The sequence below is a fragment of the Nematolebias whitei genome, chromosome 21 (assembly GCF_014905685.2).
Source record: "Nematolebias whitei isolate Nwh7 chromosome 21, NemWhi1, whole genome shotgun sequence".
NCBI lineage: Eukaryota > Metazoa > Chordata > Actinopteri > Cyprinodontiformes > Rivulidae > Nematolebias > Nematolebias whitei.
The window spans coordinates 16,277,989-16,297,007 of NC_056518.1; the positions used below are offsets into that span (position 1 = coordinate 16,277,989).

Sequence of the window (19,019 nt, forward strand, 5' to 3'; positions counted from 1 at the left end):
CTAAAGCAGAATTATGACACTTATTGCATTGCTTTGTAGTTTAGACATTAATGCTGCATGAAGAGGATTAAACAGTCAAGTTACATCATGGAGATTATGATCAAGGTCATTTCTCATAATTCAACCAGTTTAAATACAGGCTGTTATTAAACAGTGTTTTCATCAATTCAGGATGAAACTTTTGTCTTTACTGTGAAGCTGATAGGATCTGCTTTAGTAGTTTATGATAAACTCTTTAAAGACATGATGGTGAGGCAGTCATGTCATAAAAAAAGAAATCAACACAAAATGTATAAGCATTTATTCCAAACAAACTACGTCATACAGAATGTTCATAACGATATACAAGTAATCAAAGTCCTTTACAGAAAAGACAATTTACAGAGGATTTCTATGGACTAACTGACTTTAAAAAGTTATTTATTCTCTGTATATTTAATATATTCTATTGCATGGACTTCGGCTGTTTTTCTTTTGGATAATTTCAGATTGAATTGGCATCAAGAAAACTGTTTATCGAGGTCTGAAATAGGTATTTAATTTAGAAACAACCACAGTTGAATCGTATAAATTCACAGGGGACGATCAGACTGAAATAATGAGTTTTTTGTATTTTACATGTGATGAATGGAACCAAAGCAACACAGACTTTGTGTGCTCAGTCTGCAGCTTCAGTTTATAAATTGGCCTTTTTGCCTCATTTAATCTACTGTTCAAAGCAGATGTGGAGCTCTGAATGAAATGTTTCACCTCCACCATCCTGAGCACTGATCAGGCTCATTAATTGTAATTATCATTTAAGTGACTGAAAATAAAACTACAGCTAACCTAAAACAAACAAATAAATCTCAATGCTCTTAGCTTTGTCTGCTGCCAGTCAGGCTGTAACATCACTGTCAGTTCTTGATTTATTGCAGATTATAAATGATTAAAATGGCAGTAAATCATCTTAACGGCAGCGGCAACTCAAACCGTAAGGTCCTGGGTGACGGAAACTGTTCATTCACAACAGATCCCTCGTTTTTATGGATTGAAACTTGTCTGTCGTCTCTATTTGAACATGGAGTTGAAGGCTCGTCCGATGATGATCCTGCGGACTTCACTCGTGCCCGCTCCGATCTCATACAGCTTTGCGTCTCGAAGGAATCGCCCCATCGGATAGTCATTCACGTAGCCATTCCCGCCTGTTAGGGAGCAGCACAGATCAGGTGTCACAGCTACTGAGCAAAAAAAAACAACTCACATGCTAAACACAAAATTTTAATTATTAAGACTGTTGCTGTATTTGTAATGGCTTGTTTGCACCCTCCTTGTACAAACCGGATTCCAAAAAAGTTGGGACACTAAACAAATTGTGAATAAAAACTGAATGCAATGATGTGGATGTGCCAACATCTAATATTTTATTCAGAATAGAACATAAATCACAGATCAAAAGTTTAAACTGAGAGAATGTATCATTTTAAGGGAAAAATCTGTTGTTTCCAAATTTCATGGCGTCAACAAATCCCAAAAAAGTTGGGACAAGTCCATTTTGACCACTGTGTGGCGTCCCCCCTTCTTCTTACAACACTCAACAGACGTCTGGGGACAGAGGAGACCAGTGTCTCAAGTTTAGAAATAGGAATGCTCTCCCATTCATGTCTAATACAGGCCTCTAACTGTTCAATCGTCTTGGGCCTTCTTTGTCGCACCTTCCTCTTTATGATGCGCCAAATGTTCTCTATAGGTGAAGGATCTGGACTGCAGTCTGGCCATTTCAGTACCCGGATCCTTCTCCTACGTAGCCATGATGTTGTGATTGCTGCAGAATGTGGTCTGGCATTATCGTGTTGAAAAATGCAGGGTCTTCCCTGAAAGAGATGACGTCTAGATGGGAGCATATGTTGTTCTAGAACCTGAACATAGCTCTCTGCATTAATGGTGCCTTTCCAGACATGCAAGCTGCCCATGCCACAAGCGCTCATGCAACCCCATACCATCAGTGATGCAGGCTTCTGAACGGAGCGTTGACAACAACTTGGGCTATCCTTGTCCTCTCTGGTCCGGATGACATGGCGTCCCAGTGTTCCATAAAGAACTTCAAATCGTGACTCATCTGACCACAGAACAGTCTTCCATTTTGCCACACTCCATTTTAAATGACCCTTGACCCTTGCTTGTGGAGCTTGCTTAGAAATGGCTTCCTCTTTGCACTGTAGAGTTTCAGCTGGCAACGGCGGATGGCACAGTGGATTGTGTTCACTGACAATGCTTTCTGGAAGTATTCCTGAGCCCATTCTGTTATTTTCTTGACAGTGGCATTCCTGTTTGAGGTGCAGTGACGTTTAAGGGCCCGGAGATCACGAGCATCCAGTAGAGTTTTACGGCCTTGACCCTTACGCACAGCGATTGTTCCAGATTCTCTGAATCTTTTGATGATGTTATGCACGGTTGATGATGATAACTTAAAAGTCTTTGCTATTTTACGCTGGGTAACACCATTCTGGTATTGCTGCACTATCTTTCTGCGCAACAATGGTGGAATTGGTGATCCTCTTTCCATCTTGGCTTCTGAGAGACACTGACACTCTGAGAAGCTCTTTTTATACCCAATCATGTTGTCAATTGATCTAATTAGTGTTAATTGGTCTTCCAGCTGTTCGTTATATGCTCAATTTCCTTTTTCCAGCCACTTATTGCTACTTGTCCCAACTTTTTTGGGATTTGTTGACACTGTGAAATTTTGAATCAACATATTTTTCCTTTAAAACGTTACATTTACTCAGATTAAACTTTTGATCTGTCATCTATGTTATATTATGAATAAAATATTAGATGTTGGCACCTCCACATCAATGCATTCAGTTTTTCTTCACAATTTGTTTAGTGTCCCATCTTTTTTGGAATCCGGTTTGTAAATGAGATTAATAATCTCAATGGATTTCTTTTCTGGTAAAATAAAGGTTTAAATAAATAATAAAAATAAAAAAATCCACACAATATTTTTCTATTATTGATAGTTATGGTGTTCATACATTAAAAACTTGTTTTTAAACTTGTGAACAACTACCAACTATCACATACGTCTACGTCTGTAGCTTCTTAGCTAGTGGAACTGTATTGCGCTGCTAGCTTGGCAGGGCGCTCGGTTCTGTTGAGAGGGTGGGGCGCCCTCGTTGGATAACGATAAGGGAAACACTGAAATGGGACAATTTTGAGGTACTGGTGCTTCTTTTCATTCAGATTTTGAAATATGCAGTCGAAAGGGCTTTGTTTACATCGAATACGTACCTGCATTTTAGAAATGTTCATCAAAATACCAGAGAAACTATTTAAACTGCACCGTTTGATAGCTCAGGAGAACCGTTTTGGTTTCATGGTTTTCACCGAGTACCTTTGAGACTGTTATGTGTGAAAACAAAACACATCTGTTGTGATGCTTTGAATGTTTTCTAAAACATTTACAACTGTCACAGCTGTTGTAGTAAAAAACTAAAGAAAGGTATTGGGACACTTTTAGCCAGGCAGTGTTCAAGTCTCCTTTAATGACTGAAATAATCAGCTAAAACACATCAGTGTAACGTTTACTTACCCAAACACTGAATACCGTCTAAAGCAACCTGAGTGGCATTCTCAGCAGAATACAGGATCACTCCGGCACAGTCCTGAAAAAACAAAAGACCATAACATAAAATCAAGGCCGGCACCAAGGCATAAGCAAACTAAGCAGCTGCTTAGGACCCCGGGGCCACAAGAGGGCCCCCTAAGTGGATTTTTTTTTTTTTAAATAATGATTTCTATATGATTCTATTTAATATTTTAAGTTCAGTTTTTGCAAATTGTTGTATACATTTACAAAGTTTTAAGAACTAATTATTCAGCTTTAAAATTCTCTTCTTTTTTTTAAACCATTTACGTGGTTTCAAGTAATTGTTCATCAATCAACCTTTATTTATACAGGTTCATTTACATTATTTAAGTATTTCCTTGATACATTTTATTTCGTCTGTTTTTGCACAATTTAATTTATTTTTATGCGTCTAAGTTATTTTATCTGTTGTTTGTTGTTGCTCTTGCTCTACAAATTATTTTGAACTTTACTGCTGCAGTTCTTTGGAACCAAAGATAATGAACCAGATGACACTTTTGCTGTAAAATAGCGTACTGGTGTTTTTTTCTTTAGTTACTTTTAGTACCACTAGATGATCTAACCTATAAGATAATGTAAACAGGGCTGTCAGAGTTGCAATGAGTTTATGTTAGGTGGTTGAATAATCTGATCTGACTGTTGATTGCAATAATCCACATTATTAGCAGAAATAGAGGGCTCCAAACCAAATTTCACTTAGGGCCCCATGGAGGCTTGGGCCGGCCCTGCATAAAATAAAACAACACAGTGCAGGAGCCTCAACTTCAAAGACTTTAACTGAAAGAATTGCCCAAAATTTGTATTAAGAGTTTAAAAAGTGAAACAAAAATACGTCTTAAAACTTTAACCAACTCACGACAAAGAGTTTGTGGTGTTTTTGGCAAGAAACAAAAACTACTTCCATCGCCGTATGATGCCTTTAAAGCTCCAAGACTGGAATTTAAATGCCTGGCATCTTTAACACTTTCTTTTCCTTTAAATCTAAAGGAATTAAACTAGATGAACGGAAGCTGGATGCTAAAACAGAAGACGAGGATCAGAAGTGAAACAGTCCTACCTTTGAGCTGGAGTGTCCTTTGTCACAAGCTCGGGCAACGTTGTAAAGGTACTGCCGACAGGAGCTCAGCCTGGTGTACATGTCGGCCATCTTCCCCTGCATCAGCTACAAAACAGATCCGATCAAATTCTGTTCACTTTACCCACCAATCCTTAATATTGATTTCTCAAACTTAAAAGTGAGTTTTGACAGTCTAACCTGAAAGTGTCCAATCTTCTGTCCAAAGGCCTCTCTAACATGCAGGTAAGGAATAGCAGCATCCAAAACTGCCTGCATGATGCTGAAAAACAAGATTTACAATCATGTTGGTCACAACTATTTCAGGTGGATTTAAAAACTATACATAAATGGCAAAACATTTATTTTTAAATCAAAACATGGAGAAGCTGCTTTGAGTTCACACCTTGATTAAATTTGTGACCCAACCTCTTCATTTAATGGGGATTTGTAATCATGCACGACATTGGCCTCCATTTTAATGACTCGTCTTACCCTACAGGTCCAGCAGCGAGCACGAGCCTCTCCATATCCAAGCCGCTCATCATCACGTACACGCCTTTGTTCAGAGAACCCAACACGTTCTTCTCTGGAACAAACGGGCGTCACGAAAAGTTTCGGTTCTTACGAGAATTGGACGACGAGTACAAAAACGTTTCGGTATCGTGAATTCTTGTCTCTTACCAGGAATCTTGCAGTCCTCAAAGATGAGCTCCGAGGTGTTGGATCCTCTCATGCCGAGTTTATCGAGTTTCTGAGCTGTGGAGAACCCCGGCATACCCTAAAGAAATAAACATTTTAATGCTACAATTTTTAAAAACTTTTTGTTTCATATTGATTCGACAATCAGAGGAGGATTTATCTCAAGGTGGAGTCAGGTGGATTTACCTTTTCAACAATAAACGCAGTGATCCCTTTTTGATGCGACTCGGGATCTGTCTTCGCATAAACGATCAGGACATCAGCATCCGGCCCGTTGGTGATCCAGAACTTGTTGCCATTTAGAACATAGTAGTCACCTAGGGAGAAAATGGTAACATTAAGACAGGCAGAACTCAGAGCTTAAATAAAGATAAAATGTAAGAGAAATATATTTTACAGAAGAATAATCCCTCTCACAGTATTAGTAGTTCAGATGTCTCCATTTAATCTCCTGTAAGATCCAGAGGAGCTTTCAGGTTTTCTGATTTGATACTGTGAAGTCTTCCAATTAAAACAAATGATGCTTTTTTTTTCTTGGACTGCAGTTATAATTTAACTGCATTCTGTCTTGTTATCCCTTTTCTTTCAAATGGTTCATGTTTGCATTTAGCGGTGTTCAGAGTTTTGACTGGTTTGGGGTGATTTTGATGGTTTGGGCTACTTTTCCCCAGCGTTTCTGGCTCATGTTCATTGTTAAATATTCAGAGTTATTAAAATGACATTACAGAACAAAGCAAAAAAAAAAAAAAAATCTTTGAAAGCACCAATCTAAAGAGTATTATGCTGTTAAATACTGCAAAGAACCCACAAAATGTACAAGAAATTCACATTTAAATACATAATAAGATGCAAAAACTTAAGTCTTACTAAGAGTTACACTATAAACAGAGAGAAAACAGTTAAAGTAAAAAATAATAATAATAATGGCTGCACTTTACTGATTAAACCGTTTCCTTATCAGGTCGAACAGCTCATCAGTGAAATGATGCCACATACAATGGAGTCATCCTAAACAGAAACACAAAAAAGTCCTTGACCTCATTAATTTAAGACAAACTAGATGATTTGCTGCAAACCTGAAATAGCAGACATTTAAAGAAAGCAGCCCCGTTCAGTCCTGTATCCTCTGATTGTGTTCTACCTTTCTTAGTAGCTCTGAGTCTCATGGAGACGACATCAGAACCAGCATTAGGTTCACTCATGGCCAGCGCGCCGACATGCTCTCCTGTCAATAACTGAGGGAAGACCAAGAATAATCGTTAGTAAAACAATCAAATCCATGTTTTACTTTCAAACCGCACAGAGCAGAGAAATGTTGGGCTCTGACCTTTGGCATGTACTTCTCCTTCTGTTTGGGATTGGCGTGACGCACCAGCTGGTTGACACAAAGATTCGAGTGGGCGCCATAACTGAGAGCGATGGCGGCTGACACCCGTGACATTTCCTCCATCACAATGATATGTTCCATGTAGCCCAACCCCGTGCCTCCGTCTTCCACTGCGATGAATATTAATAATGTGTGTTCAGGTCCGCTATACATTCCATTAAATTCTTATCATATAAACATCCATCCACATTTTAAAATACCAGCATTCATACCTGGAGCAGTGATGCCCAGCAGTCCCAGCTCTCCCATTGCTTTCCAATAATCCTGTAAAATAAATAAAAAATAGAACCACGTCTTTAATGATCTGTGTCACTGACTGTGGGATTTTAGGTACTCATTTAGCGGCGCGTTTCCACTCACCCGCAGTCCTGGAAACTCGTTGTTCTTGTCAATGTCATCGGCATACGGTCCAAGTTTTTCCACGCAGAATTTACGGACCATCTGCCTGAGCTGTGCAAAAGAAAACAGTTGATTAGAATCTGTTCTGGTGCATTTCTTTACAGATTAGGTCATAGGACACATAATTTTAATCTTAATCTATCTGCTGCATGTTTCAGACTTATAACAATAAAAAAGAAAGTCACAGTAAAAAGCTCAATTTTCTGTATTTCATAAGACTTTAATATCACATCATGAGGTCCAAAATTAGACTCCTTAAACAATCGCATCACATTTAATAGCTGATCATCTACTAAATACAACGTTTTCAGCTCGTTGGGAATCACCTTGTTTGTTTTAAAATACATGTTTCAAACCATGTTATGACCACTGGGCTTTACAGATCCAGCTAAAGAAACTGAAACCAGTGGTGTTTTTGTGACAAGTTGGAAACGACAAATTGTTAAACTGTTTATTTGTAGGTTTCATCCCTTGAGTTTTGTAGACGTGCTATGCCTGGATGATTCCTAGAGAAGAGTTTAACCTTAAAAAAACAAATGCATTTCACTGAAAGGAAGTGAAACGCAGTCATAGTCATACAAATGACAAAAACTTTGTAGGACTCTGTGTACAGTCATCAAATAAGACTGTACCCTAACAGTGGGCATCCTCAGAATATAAATACTTCCTACAAGAAAGATTATAAAATAACCCAAACTCCAGCAAAATGTCCTCAGTGAGTCAAGATTTTAAGATCATGCTTGTGTTTGTGAGTCAACCCAGATGAAAAGTGTGCACTTTGATAGCTCACAACCCACACCAGTCACAACTATTAATAACTTAATAAAGGCGTCAACTCATCTGTCCAATCAAACACTTGGTATGAACTCCTGTCTGCTTCACTTTACCTGCTTTTGTTTGAGTTTTAAACAACACACAGTGTATCTTTTTGCACAAGTTTTCCATCATAATAAAACAAATTTAATCTGACATGTACTTATGTAAAGTAACTAGTTGTTGCAAATGTTAGTAGCCTTAACTTATGCAACAATTTAACCTTTAACAGCATTTATCATTGGTAGCTCTTTGGCTAACTATGAGCTAATAAAACGTCATCACGTACGGAGGAATCCGTACGTACAAAACACTTAATTACTGGACTAGACTTGTCTTTACGTGAGTTTTTTTGCTCTTTTAAAGAGCTTTTCTACGCTCAAACCCGTCAAGTGAGCCTTGTTTAGCTAGCAGCACCTGGCTAGCTGACCTGTATCTGCTCCTCTGTGAGTCCGTTCACCACGTCGTCCACCGGGACCGCAGCTCCGGCGCATCCTCTCCTCGCCACGGCGGGGATGGACAACCTGGAGCTCAGGCGGAGAGCGTTTCTGACGGCAAACATGGTGCTCAAAGGTGATAAATGAAGATTAAAGTTGGAGGACTGGGGTTGTTTCTTGTCAGTGGAAAAGTAAGAGGTGCCACTCTGACTGGTTTTCAGAGTCCCACGCAAACGTCATCCACTCTTCTTCTATGTTTCAGCTGTACTAAACAAGTTTATTAGCAACAGCGCCGCCACGTGGACATAACTGTAAAACAAGTTTACATTGTATTCACAATAAAAACAGTTTGATAACTGATATGTACGTCAGTCCTTGGTTCTTTTTGTGTTTTTGTTTTAATTTTGAATTTAAAAAAAAATCTCTACAGAAAGAAAATTGCTATATTGAGTGTGCACACCAGCATTTGTGACAAAGAAGAAACTATAAGCGGGGCTCTGATGAAGACGGTAAAAAATGAAGGGCATAAATGAGTTGCACAGCTCATGTACATGTAAAATCCAATGTAAATATATTACCAATTGGTGAACTGAAAATAAAATATATTGGTGAGAAATTCTCTTTACAAACACAAATTTGGTGAAATCAAGATGACACAAGAGAGCATGATTTAAAGAACATGTTTTTTTAAATTGTTTTCAGGACATGTGTAGACTACCTCTTTGTGTCATGTTAGGTAAAATACAGTTTCACTGCATTTAAGTATATTTGCAGAGAGTGGTGAAGGCTGCACAGAAGACTGCTGGAGTCAGCCTCCACCATCACAAACATCTACACCTCCAGATGCAGGAAGAGGGCCACCTGCATCATGAAGGACCCCACTCACCCAGCACTCACACTTTTTGCCCCACTCCCTTCAGGCAGGAGGTTGAGGAGCATTAAGTGTAGAACCACTAGACTGAGGAACAGCTTCTACCCTGAAGTTGTTAGACTCATGAATCCCTAACCAGGATTGTCCCTAAAAAAATCACTGTAATGCCACTTGATGATATGTGCTGCTGACTATCCATGCTGCTGATCTTATGCTGCTGATTTATTTCACGCTGCTGTGTTCATTCATACTCATCTGCTCACACAAACCCATGTTCGTGCTGCTGTTGTCCGGCGTATTGTTTTTGTACCACTAGTGCTTAGCATATTAGTTTAGCGTATTTATTAGTTCACATCTTAGATCTTATTACTGTTTTTCTTTTACATTTTATACTTTTGTTGGATGTAACTGGGACCTGGTGTACACAGTTTCCTTCCACCACATGTACCACATGTGGCGCGAATGACAAATAAAGAAACTTTGACTTTGATATTTATTTGAACTTTCCCAATGTATTTTTATCAGCTTGAGCTTAATATATCTCATTATACCTTCCTTACCCTCCTTCTTTCACAAAAAAAGAAAAGTCTGCCACGTCATCAGTCTTTCATAAAGTAAAGCTGATTTTTCAAATGTAGCTCAGGCGTCAATCACTGAAACCAGAGAGATGTTAACTCTGGACTTATAAAGTATTAACTCTCATAATTGGCATCTAAAAGAGAAAGGTTAACCTTTGGTTTGAAGCCTGAACATATGACCTATAGCTTTTATAAAGATCAGAACAGAACCAGAACATCTGGTCGCAGACCCCGTGGAGTTAGAGGCACCAGAAGATCTACAGGGAGATTGCCAGCTGGTTGAAACACCCTAAAATAATCTCACTTTGTCCCAAATATGTCTCATGCACTTTTGTTTTGGCAGGATATCCTGCTCTTTGTATGATGGCACAACAGAGAAATCATAAAAGCACAGACAAATGATGTTATTGTGAACATCAAATACTTTTCCCAATGAAATAACCAAAGCAAAAATTAGAGAAAATTCAGTATACTTTTAATTTTATCTTTAAGTTCTTTATTTTTTTTACATGTTACTGTATTATTTTTACTTAATTGTATTTTTTATTATCTCAGCATTTTGTGTTAGTTTATTAACATACACTGAAAATAGTAATAAAAATACAATACCCAAAATATTTCCCATTTACGTTTAAAAAATGTCACTATTGGATCAGTTTTCAGTCCTCCGTTTTCATCCTGTTTCCTGCCGTCTAAGTTGTTCCCCAAACTTTTTTTTTTTTATATCACCAATAATATGATGCCACTTGATATAAAATTGCATGTTCTTAGGCGATTTGTTAGTTTACTGTTTCTGTAAATGAAAGAAACATTTCTCAGGTGAGACAAAAAGTCTCAGAACAAGGCGTCCATCTTTGTTATGTGTGTGTGACATTTAAAACTAAAACTACACACAAAAGACAATTTACTGTATAAACTAAATCATAAAACAGTTTTAGTCTGTTCCACTTATTTCCACATGTAAACATCATGAAGAGCTTCACTCGGTGATTTCAACCATGTTACTCTGCTTAGATCCAACAATGTTATGTGATTTATAAAAACACTATTTTTTATTGTTACAGGAAGGAAATCATGTGATCATGAAGTAAACTTTGTACGAAGTAAAACTTTTTACACATTAAATAAAGTATTTAGCACACAATAAAGGCCTTTTGTTTGCACACATGCATTTTCTTCTCTGCTGAGTCAGCATTCACAGTAGTATTATTTTCCTGTTTCTTTCCATATGTTGTTTGCAATTTAACTACTTCTTCACACTTTGCACTTTTTTTAGCCGTTCATATATTAAAACATTCAGCTCTTTCAGAAGATATGTGGTCGCACTTTTAGTTATTGCAGCTTTTATACTTTTCAAAATATTTAACTTTATTTACAAAATGTTCCCCCATAGAAATTAATTATCCCACAAAGTCCTACATAAAAAAAAGCATCGCTCCCTTTGAAATCTGCTTCAGCATATGTATGAAACTTTTTGATTTTAGTTAACTTTTTGGTACTTTTAGCTGCAAATATGCAACTTTTAACTTTCTATCTGGTCAGAAAGAATCTGTTTGAAGAGTTTCAGTCAGGGTTTAGAGCTCATCACAGCACTGAATCTGCACTGGTGAAAGTTACTCATGATATTCTCATGGCCACTGACAATGGACTGGTGTCTACACTGGTCCTGTTAGACCTCAGTGCTGCATTTGATACAGTTCATCATAATATTCTACTACAGAGACTTGAATTTGATATTGGGATTACAGGAAGAGCTCTAAAATGGTTTAAATCATATTTCTTTGATAGATTCCAGTTTGTAAATGTAAATAATGAATGCACTACATACTCCAAAGTCATGGAGTTCCTCAGGGCTCAGTGCTTGGACTAATACGCTTTACTTTATACTGTATATGCTTCCATTAAGTAAACACATCCAAGGGACAGTTCTTTGCTCGACATGTGCTAATCTGTGGTTGTGTCACGAAGGGCATCAGGTGTAAAAAAACAATTGGCAAGTGTTTGTGCGAGTTAGTTCGCTGTGGTGACCCCTGAGGAAGGGAGCAGCTGAAAGAAGAAGAGTAGAAGAGGAAGTTATTAAGGATTCAATGATTTAAAAAAAAATTGTCATACCAGCTCACATTTGCATGTTTATGGTGCAAAATTCGAACTCAGGTCCCAGATCAAGAAGCTTAACAATTAACCAAAATAAATACACAAGAGTATAAATAAGAAACTGTTTCTGAGCCTGGTGGTCTTGCTCTGAATGCTCCTCAGCAGCCTGCTTGAGGGGAGGGGCTGGAGCAAACTGTGTGCAGGATGAGTGGAGTCCTTCATGATGCGGAGCGCCCTCCCCCTGCATCGTGAAGTGTAGAGGTCCGAGGTGGTGGGAAGGCTGCTCCCCAGTCTTCTATGCAGCCTTAACCAGCCTCTGCAGAGCCATCCTCTCAGCAGCAGTGCAGCTGCCGTGCCACAAGGTGATGCACTTGCAGAGAACGCTCTCCACCACACAGCCATAGAAGTTCCTCAGGACAGAGCTCCTAAGTCCAGATGTCTTCAGCTTCCTGTGGAAGTAGAGATGCTGGTGGGCCTTCTTGATCAGAACAATGTTGGCCAATAATGTACAACCAATGTTCCCCGAGGAAGAGAAACAAGGTACAACACAAGTCAGCCCCTCGAAGCTCAGTAGCTCAGTGAAGTGCATTAGACCATGTTGCATATTTATAGCCTGGGGGTTGGGGCTTCTCTGTATACAGCAGTCTCATTGGCCTTGACAGTTGTGTTGAAAGAAACTTCTTCAGGTTGGTCTCGAGGGCACAGTCCCAATACTCATGTGTTGTACCTCGTTTCCCTCCCGCAGGGAACACTGGTTATATCCATAACCTCCGGTTTTTCTTTTCCACTGTTGCCTTTGTGCGAGCTCAGGAAGGGAGATTGTGACGAAGTGAAGATTCAACACAACTTGTAGGCTTCCTTAGATACATAACTTTTATTGATTGCAATAAAAAAGGTTAAATCTTGTCATCTGGACCAGTTCTTTAAGTGAGAAACACGACACATGTTAAAAATTGATTGGCTTTTTTGTATGTGATCTGATTATCTTACTTGGTTGTTTACTTACAAATATTAAATGCTACAAATGTTAAATCACTTACTTACACAGTTCTTTATTTGCTCTATTCATTCATACCCATCTGCTCACCACAGACTCATGTTCAAGCTGCTGTTGTTACGCCGTATTGTTTTCCATTATTAGTGTTTATCGTATATCTTAGATATTTTAGCGTACCGTTTGGTGTTCATTCAGCATATATCTTAGTTCCTCATGTACTGTTTCTTTTTATACTTTATATTTTAGCTATTGTTGGGTTTAACTGGGACCCTGTGTACGTAATTTCGTTCCACCTCATGTACCACATGTGATGCAAATGACGATAAAATTGACTTGAACTTGAACTCGAATGTTTCTGTACAATGCCCTGCGATGACTTCTGTTGTGACTTGGTGCTTTTTAAATGAACTGAACTGGATTAAAATTTTAACCTTTTGACACAATTTACTCTTTTACTACATTAGCTTTTAACTGATTTTGCTACTAGCCTGCATTTTGTTGGAGCTGTGGTAGCTTTGTGGTCAGTGCTGTGGTCTTGTAATCCTGAGGTTGCAGGTTCGAGCCTAGACTGGATCAACAGGAGCATCTGACAGCTAAGTCTTTCGTATGAAGTTCACTTGCTATACAGCTGAAGGGAACAACAATTTCAGCTAGGATTTGCTATTTTTAAATGTTAGATCTTTTGATACTTTTTAGTCAGCTTTCTGTATTTTTTTTTTGAGCTTTTAGCTAATGTTTTATTCTTTTCATCTATTAGCTAAATGTTCGGCCATTTTAGCTTTCACTGATTAGTTTCAGCCTCTTGTTCCGCACTTTGCATTCACACTGTATTGCCACAGAAAGGTAAATGTTTTAGTTTTATTAAGACTTTTCTCTACTTTTAGATGAAGAATATTTGACATATTAATCTTTTGTTTCCTCACATTTGATTTGGAAAAAGAACCTTCTTGGTTGGTCAAAATTTGACACTTTCACAGAAATTTGTCTTTTTTTTATTTCAGCAATACTGTACCTCCTGAATGTAGGTCCAGCCCTTCCCTGCCAGGACCCGGTCCTCCTGCACATTGGTTCTACATCCCCACTCGGCCGGACCGTGACATCTTTGGTTCAAAGTATTTAACAGATGCTGTTTTGCTTTTTAAATGTCTATTGACTTACTCTAATGTGTTCAACATAATGGTACTTCTTCCAGCTATTTACCTGTCAATAATGGTGCACCACAAGGCTCAGTCTTAGGTCCCACCCTCTTCACAATCTACATAACTAATGTATAGCTGATCATTCCTGATGCGTCCTTACACTTCTATGCCAACAACACAGTTGTTTATTATCAAGCTAAAACAGTTGCTATCGTGTTCCAACTTTTACAGTCTGTATTCAACATCATCCAGTCTGATTTGCTCCGTCTCAAACTGGTGCTAAATGCTGATAAAACCAAAGGGATGTTGTTTTCAAACAGGAAGTTGGTACCCGGCTTTCCTTCTATCTTATCCACGAATGTTGTTCCTATTGAGTTTGTAAGTTTGATTCTTACAAATACTTGGGAACTGTGATTGATGCACATCTCTCTTTTAAGCCTGATGTTGAAAACTTGGTAAAGAAATTTGAAGTAAATCTATGTTTCTTTTTCAGAAATATATCCAGTCTAACTGGGAATGCTAGGAAACGCCTTGTAACTGCTTCTTTCCTTCCATTCATTGTGACATTATTTACATGAATGCTCCTTGCAGATGTTGGATGCTGTCTATCACGATGCGCTAAGATACATAACCGGCTATACCAACTGCACCCTGTATTCACTGGTCAGCTATGGTCATCATCACACTGGTACATTTTCATCTTTAAGTCACTACTTGGTTTGCTGCCTTCATATATATGTCACGTCGTCAGTGCAGCTACAGCGTGCGCTAATTACCTGCAGTATCCCAGCAGTGCGGACTGAACTTGGCAAAACGTCCTTCTCTTACTCTGCTCCTGTTACCTGGAACACCTTCCAAAGAAGATCTCTCGACTTAGACCTTTCTAAGGGATTTCAAGGCAAAACCCAGTGCAGACATGTTCCTGTTTTAAGTATCTTACACTGTTTTATGTAGCATGTTATTTTTTAATATATCAATTCTTTTATATACTTTTCATTTTATATGCTTTCATATGAATGTTTATTGTTGTATTTATGTTTTTTGTTTAGTTTAAAACAGCTTTGCAAATGAGTCCTCATGACTCAATGAGACTAACCTGTATAAATAAAGAGCGAATGGATTAATGAAAAATACTACGCTAATATTTAATAATTTGTCCTGTTTAAAGTGAACAAGAAGTCATGAGAATAAATCCGTTTTTTCAGTGTTTATTGTGTCTATTAAAGTTAAAAGTCTGGTGTGTTTTTTTTTTTTTTTTTTTCATAAGTAAAGCAGAAGAACGTCTGCAGCTTTTTAACTTTGACTCATCAGCTGGTTTAAAATGTTTAGTCAGGAAGCCAGAGAGAGAGAGAGAGAGCAAGAGAGCAAGAGAGCAAGAGAGAGAGAGAGAGGAAAATGCGGAAGATGAGAAACACCGAGCCTTCGTGTCGTGTGTAAAAACCGCGTAGGAGCGCACGCCACGCCACTGAGCAGGGGTTCCCCTCCCAGACAGTCACAGCCTGCAGGAGGCTTCTCAAAGCTCCAACAGACGTCCTGAGGCGCACAGGATCAGGAGGACCCCCCACCCCCGGCAGCTTTTTGGACTCTTTGGAAGTGAAATGACCAGATTTGGAGGCTGACGCGACTCGGCTCTCCCGTCGCGCGCGCCTCGGAGCCCTGATGCCCAAAGAGTGCAGAAGAAGGTCCTCCAAGGACTTGGGGCTCTCTGGACTCAACGATCGGGCTCGTTCGGATCGAAGAACAGGCGGGAAGTCCCCCTCAATCTGCGATGAGCCCGTGATGCACGCGCCCCCTATACCCCAGGTCACCATCAGTACCCCGGAGGGGGGCGGCTCCTCCACTGAGATCCAGCTGGATGAGCCAGCTGATCGTGCCATGGACTGTGCCCTCCGCAGGCAGCTGTCCACCTCCTCCATCTCCTCCACGGGCTCCTCAGCCGTGGAGTCTGAGGATGACTTGCTGAGTGACAACGAGAGCAAAAGTAAAGGCATCATCACCTTGGAGCACCTGGTGGACACTGGAGAGGTGAGCTACCCTGACCCCACCCGAGCCTCCTCTGTAAGTCATCTATTACACTGTAATCAGGAATCTGCATCAGTATCCCATAAACATCATCCAGCTAAGAGTTTCCTCAGATTGAAGGCCATTGTAATCTGATAATCTGACGCGATTCGCAGATTTTTCCTTAAATTGTTCCGTTGGTCTTTGAGCACCATAAACACTCCCAGTAAGTGGCTCTCATGAGAAATTACTCGTTCCCACACGTCAGAAGAAGGTATGTTGGGATGATGTGAGCCCTGGAAGATGTTGCTGTCACAGATGTCTCAACTCTGATCCTGAACTGGACAAGAACCAGAACTCCACCTTGGAAAGCTTGCTGGGTTTTACTGGAGCCCCTTGCGTCATTATGGGAACTCAAACCAGCACAAAGCAGCAGCTGACAGCTAATTGTGCTGATTTATTAGAGTCGACGGCTTATGACTCCGTTTGTTTACTTGATTTATATCTTCGAGGGAACATGGTGTCCCTTTACCTTCAAGGAACACCTTGCTGAGGAAAAAAACATCCAGTGTTTCTTCTTGTTCTTGCAATGAATCATTAAGTGTCTCCGTTTTAAAGAGTCCAACAGAACCGCATTCTTCCCTCCCTTGGCTCACATGATAATAAAAGGCCTTTGGCTGAATTGACACTTTGGGTGGAAACATGTTTGCCTTTGACATTCTCGGCTGATGGATGTTTATGTCGTGCTGAAGGGGCGTTCAGGTGCATTCAAACTGCCCACAGTCTGATAATTAATGCAGATTCTGCACAGCCTAATTAATGCGTTTGTAGCTGTCGGGTGTCCTCTCTGTTTGTGTGAGCTGTGGGGAAGTAGAGTGTGACCACAGTGAGTCACCTGTGCATAATCTGCTTCTTGTGTCCCCACGTTAGACTGACACACGGCGAATGTGTGCGTTTTACGGTGTGACCACTTCTCTATAGCTGCTCCACAGAAATTCTGTAGCTCCACTTTTCTTTACACGAACAACTCTCAGCTACGAACACAACAAATTTTAGCTCAATACTTGTAAACGTGACCGAGCTATGGCCATTTTTTGTGTTGGGTAATAGCAATTAGCTGTGGTGGCCATCTTGAGTTGGGTTGACTCCTAAAGTTAATCAGTTGTATTTTGTCACTCCAGGGATTACCTTCTGAGAGTTTCAATAAAAACTGTGCGGTGGTTCGTGAGATATTTTGCTAACAGATGGACGGGGTTGATGCCAACAGTTAACGTCAAAGTTTTAAGTAAATTTACTGCGCAATGTGTTTTGCTCAAAGTATGTGTTGGGGATAAAGCTCAGCTACAACCTAAGCAAACTTTGGCTCAATATCTGTAAAATTCACTGAGGTACAGCCATTTGTATGTTTGGTCATATCGATTAGCTGTAGCGGCCATCTTGAATGGGATTGACTCCAAAAGTTAAAGATCTCTAGCTGTTTACTGATTGATTACTTCCTAAGAGTTTTGTTAAAATCAGTCCAATGGTTGATGAGATTTTTTGCTAACAGACAAACAAGCGAACACACAAGCGGCTTCTCGCCTTTATGAAGTGGAAGTTGTCCAGCTAATAAAGTCTCTCTGTGATGCTGTTAAACAGCTAAAAATCTCGTGGCTGTTTTTCTTTTTTCCTTCGGCTCTTTCAAGTGGAACAAAAATGGTGTGGTCATGTGAAAACAGCCGCTGGAAAATTAAAAACCCACACTGCGACTCACAGAGAGCACAACGCCTGCTGACATTGTGTAATAATATGTTCGAAATATATTAAAGTTTGTTTTATTTTTTTTGTGTTTCACATCCAAATTTAGTCTTGGCCTTTGACCTTTAACTAAGCACTTGAGGAAGTCAAAGAAAAGTCTGAGTCTGCACTCGCTCGTTTCTGCGTCCACACTGACACAGAGGAGCTGTGATGCGGATGGAGCTCAGATTAAAGAGGTCTGAAGTGACGAGAACAGATTGAAAGTGCACAGGCACGCAGAAAAACTGGCTCTTTGTTATGAGAAGACTCATCCTGGAATGTTCCGGCGCTTCTACGCTCAGATACGACAGGACTCCTCCACACACCGAGCCTCAGTCGTCACCGTCAGACTGCACAGCCTGAAAGTTTGGTCCAGCTCGCTCGTGTTTTTGCACGGTTGCTACGGACGACTCGGTTCAGTTGGGCCTTGTTGAGTCACAGCAGGCCTTGAGTTTCAAAGTAAAGGTGCGCCTGACAGAGCAGGAGATAAAAGAGAGGAGGGGAAAAACAAAAATCTACCAGGAAACAAACATCAGTACCACTTTACTCCCCTTATAGATGACTAATAAATAGTTTATAGACATGTTATTGATTCCTCTACCTCTATAAACACTTTATAAATCATTAATAATAGTTCATTATGCGTTAATTAAGGGTGACAGAGACACAAAACCGACCAGTTACTTGCCAAATAGTGAGCCACATCTGTTCACCTATATATTTCATCTAAAGTTGTTATATTACCGTATTTTTTAGATTATAAAGTGCACTTAAAATTCTTCAATTTCCTCAAAAATCAACAGTGAGCCTTATAATCCGGTGAGGTTTATGAATTAATTCTGGTTGTGCTTACTGACCTCGAACTGATTTTATGTGTTACAACTGAACAATGCTGAGAGTTACTGTGAACGAGTTGAGTAAAGTTTGACTTATCTGACTGTTTTGTTTCGCTTAATGCACCTTATAATCTGATGCCTCTTATAATCTGCTGCACCTTTTAATTTGATGCACTTTATAATCTGATGTGCTTTATAATCTGATGCACCTTAAATTTGATGCACTTTATAATCTGATGCACGTATAATCGGACTCACTTTATAATCCGATGCGCTTTATCATCCGATGCACTTTATAATCTGA

At 39.5% G+C, this 19,019-nt stretch overlaps 2 protein-coding genes across 2 annotated transcripts in view; one reads left to right on the forward strand and one right to left on the reverse strand.

Annotated features, from left to right (window-relative positions):
• Positions 1-467: 467 nt before the first annotated feature.
• On the reverse strand, positions 468-8,669 carry ivd (isovaleryl-CoA dehydrogenase). The gene is made up of 12 exons (XM_037695418.1): positions 8,417-8,669; positions 7,135-7,224; positions 6,987-7,038; positions 6,715-6,884; positions 6,529-6,622; positions 5,574-5,704; positions 5,370-5,466; positions 5,181-5,274; positions 4,887-4,968; positions 4,689-4,793; positions 3,575-3,647; positions 468-1,184 (listed from the first exon to the last, which is right to left on the reverse strand). The coding sequence occupies exons 1-12, from the start codon at positions 8,546-8,548 to the stop codon at positions 1,051-1,053; spliced, it is 1,254 nt and encodes a 417-aa protein (XP_037551346.1). The 5' UTR covers positions 8,549-8,669; the 3' UTR covers positions 468-1,050.
• Positions 8,670-15,537: 6,868 nt separating this feature from the next.
• itpka (inositol-trisphosphate 3-kinase A) overlaps positions 15,538-19,019 on the forward strand; it is a 14,528-nt gene continuing 11,046 nt past the window's right edge. Inside the window, exon 1 of the mRNA XM_037694510.1 lies at positions 15,538-16,127. Within this exon, the coding sequence (XP_037550438.1) occupies positions 15,762-16,127 (366 nt within the window). The 5' untranslated portion in view covers positions 15,538-15,761. The remainder of the gene's footprint in view (positions 16,128-19,019) is intronic.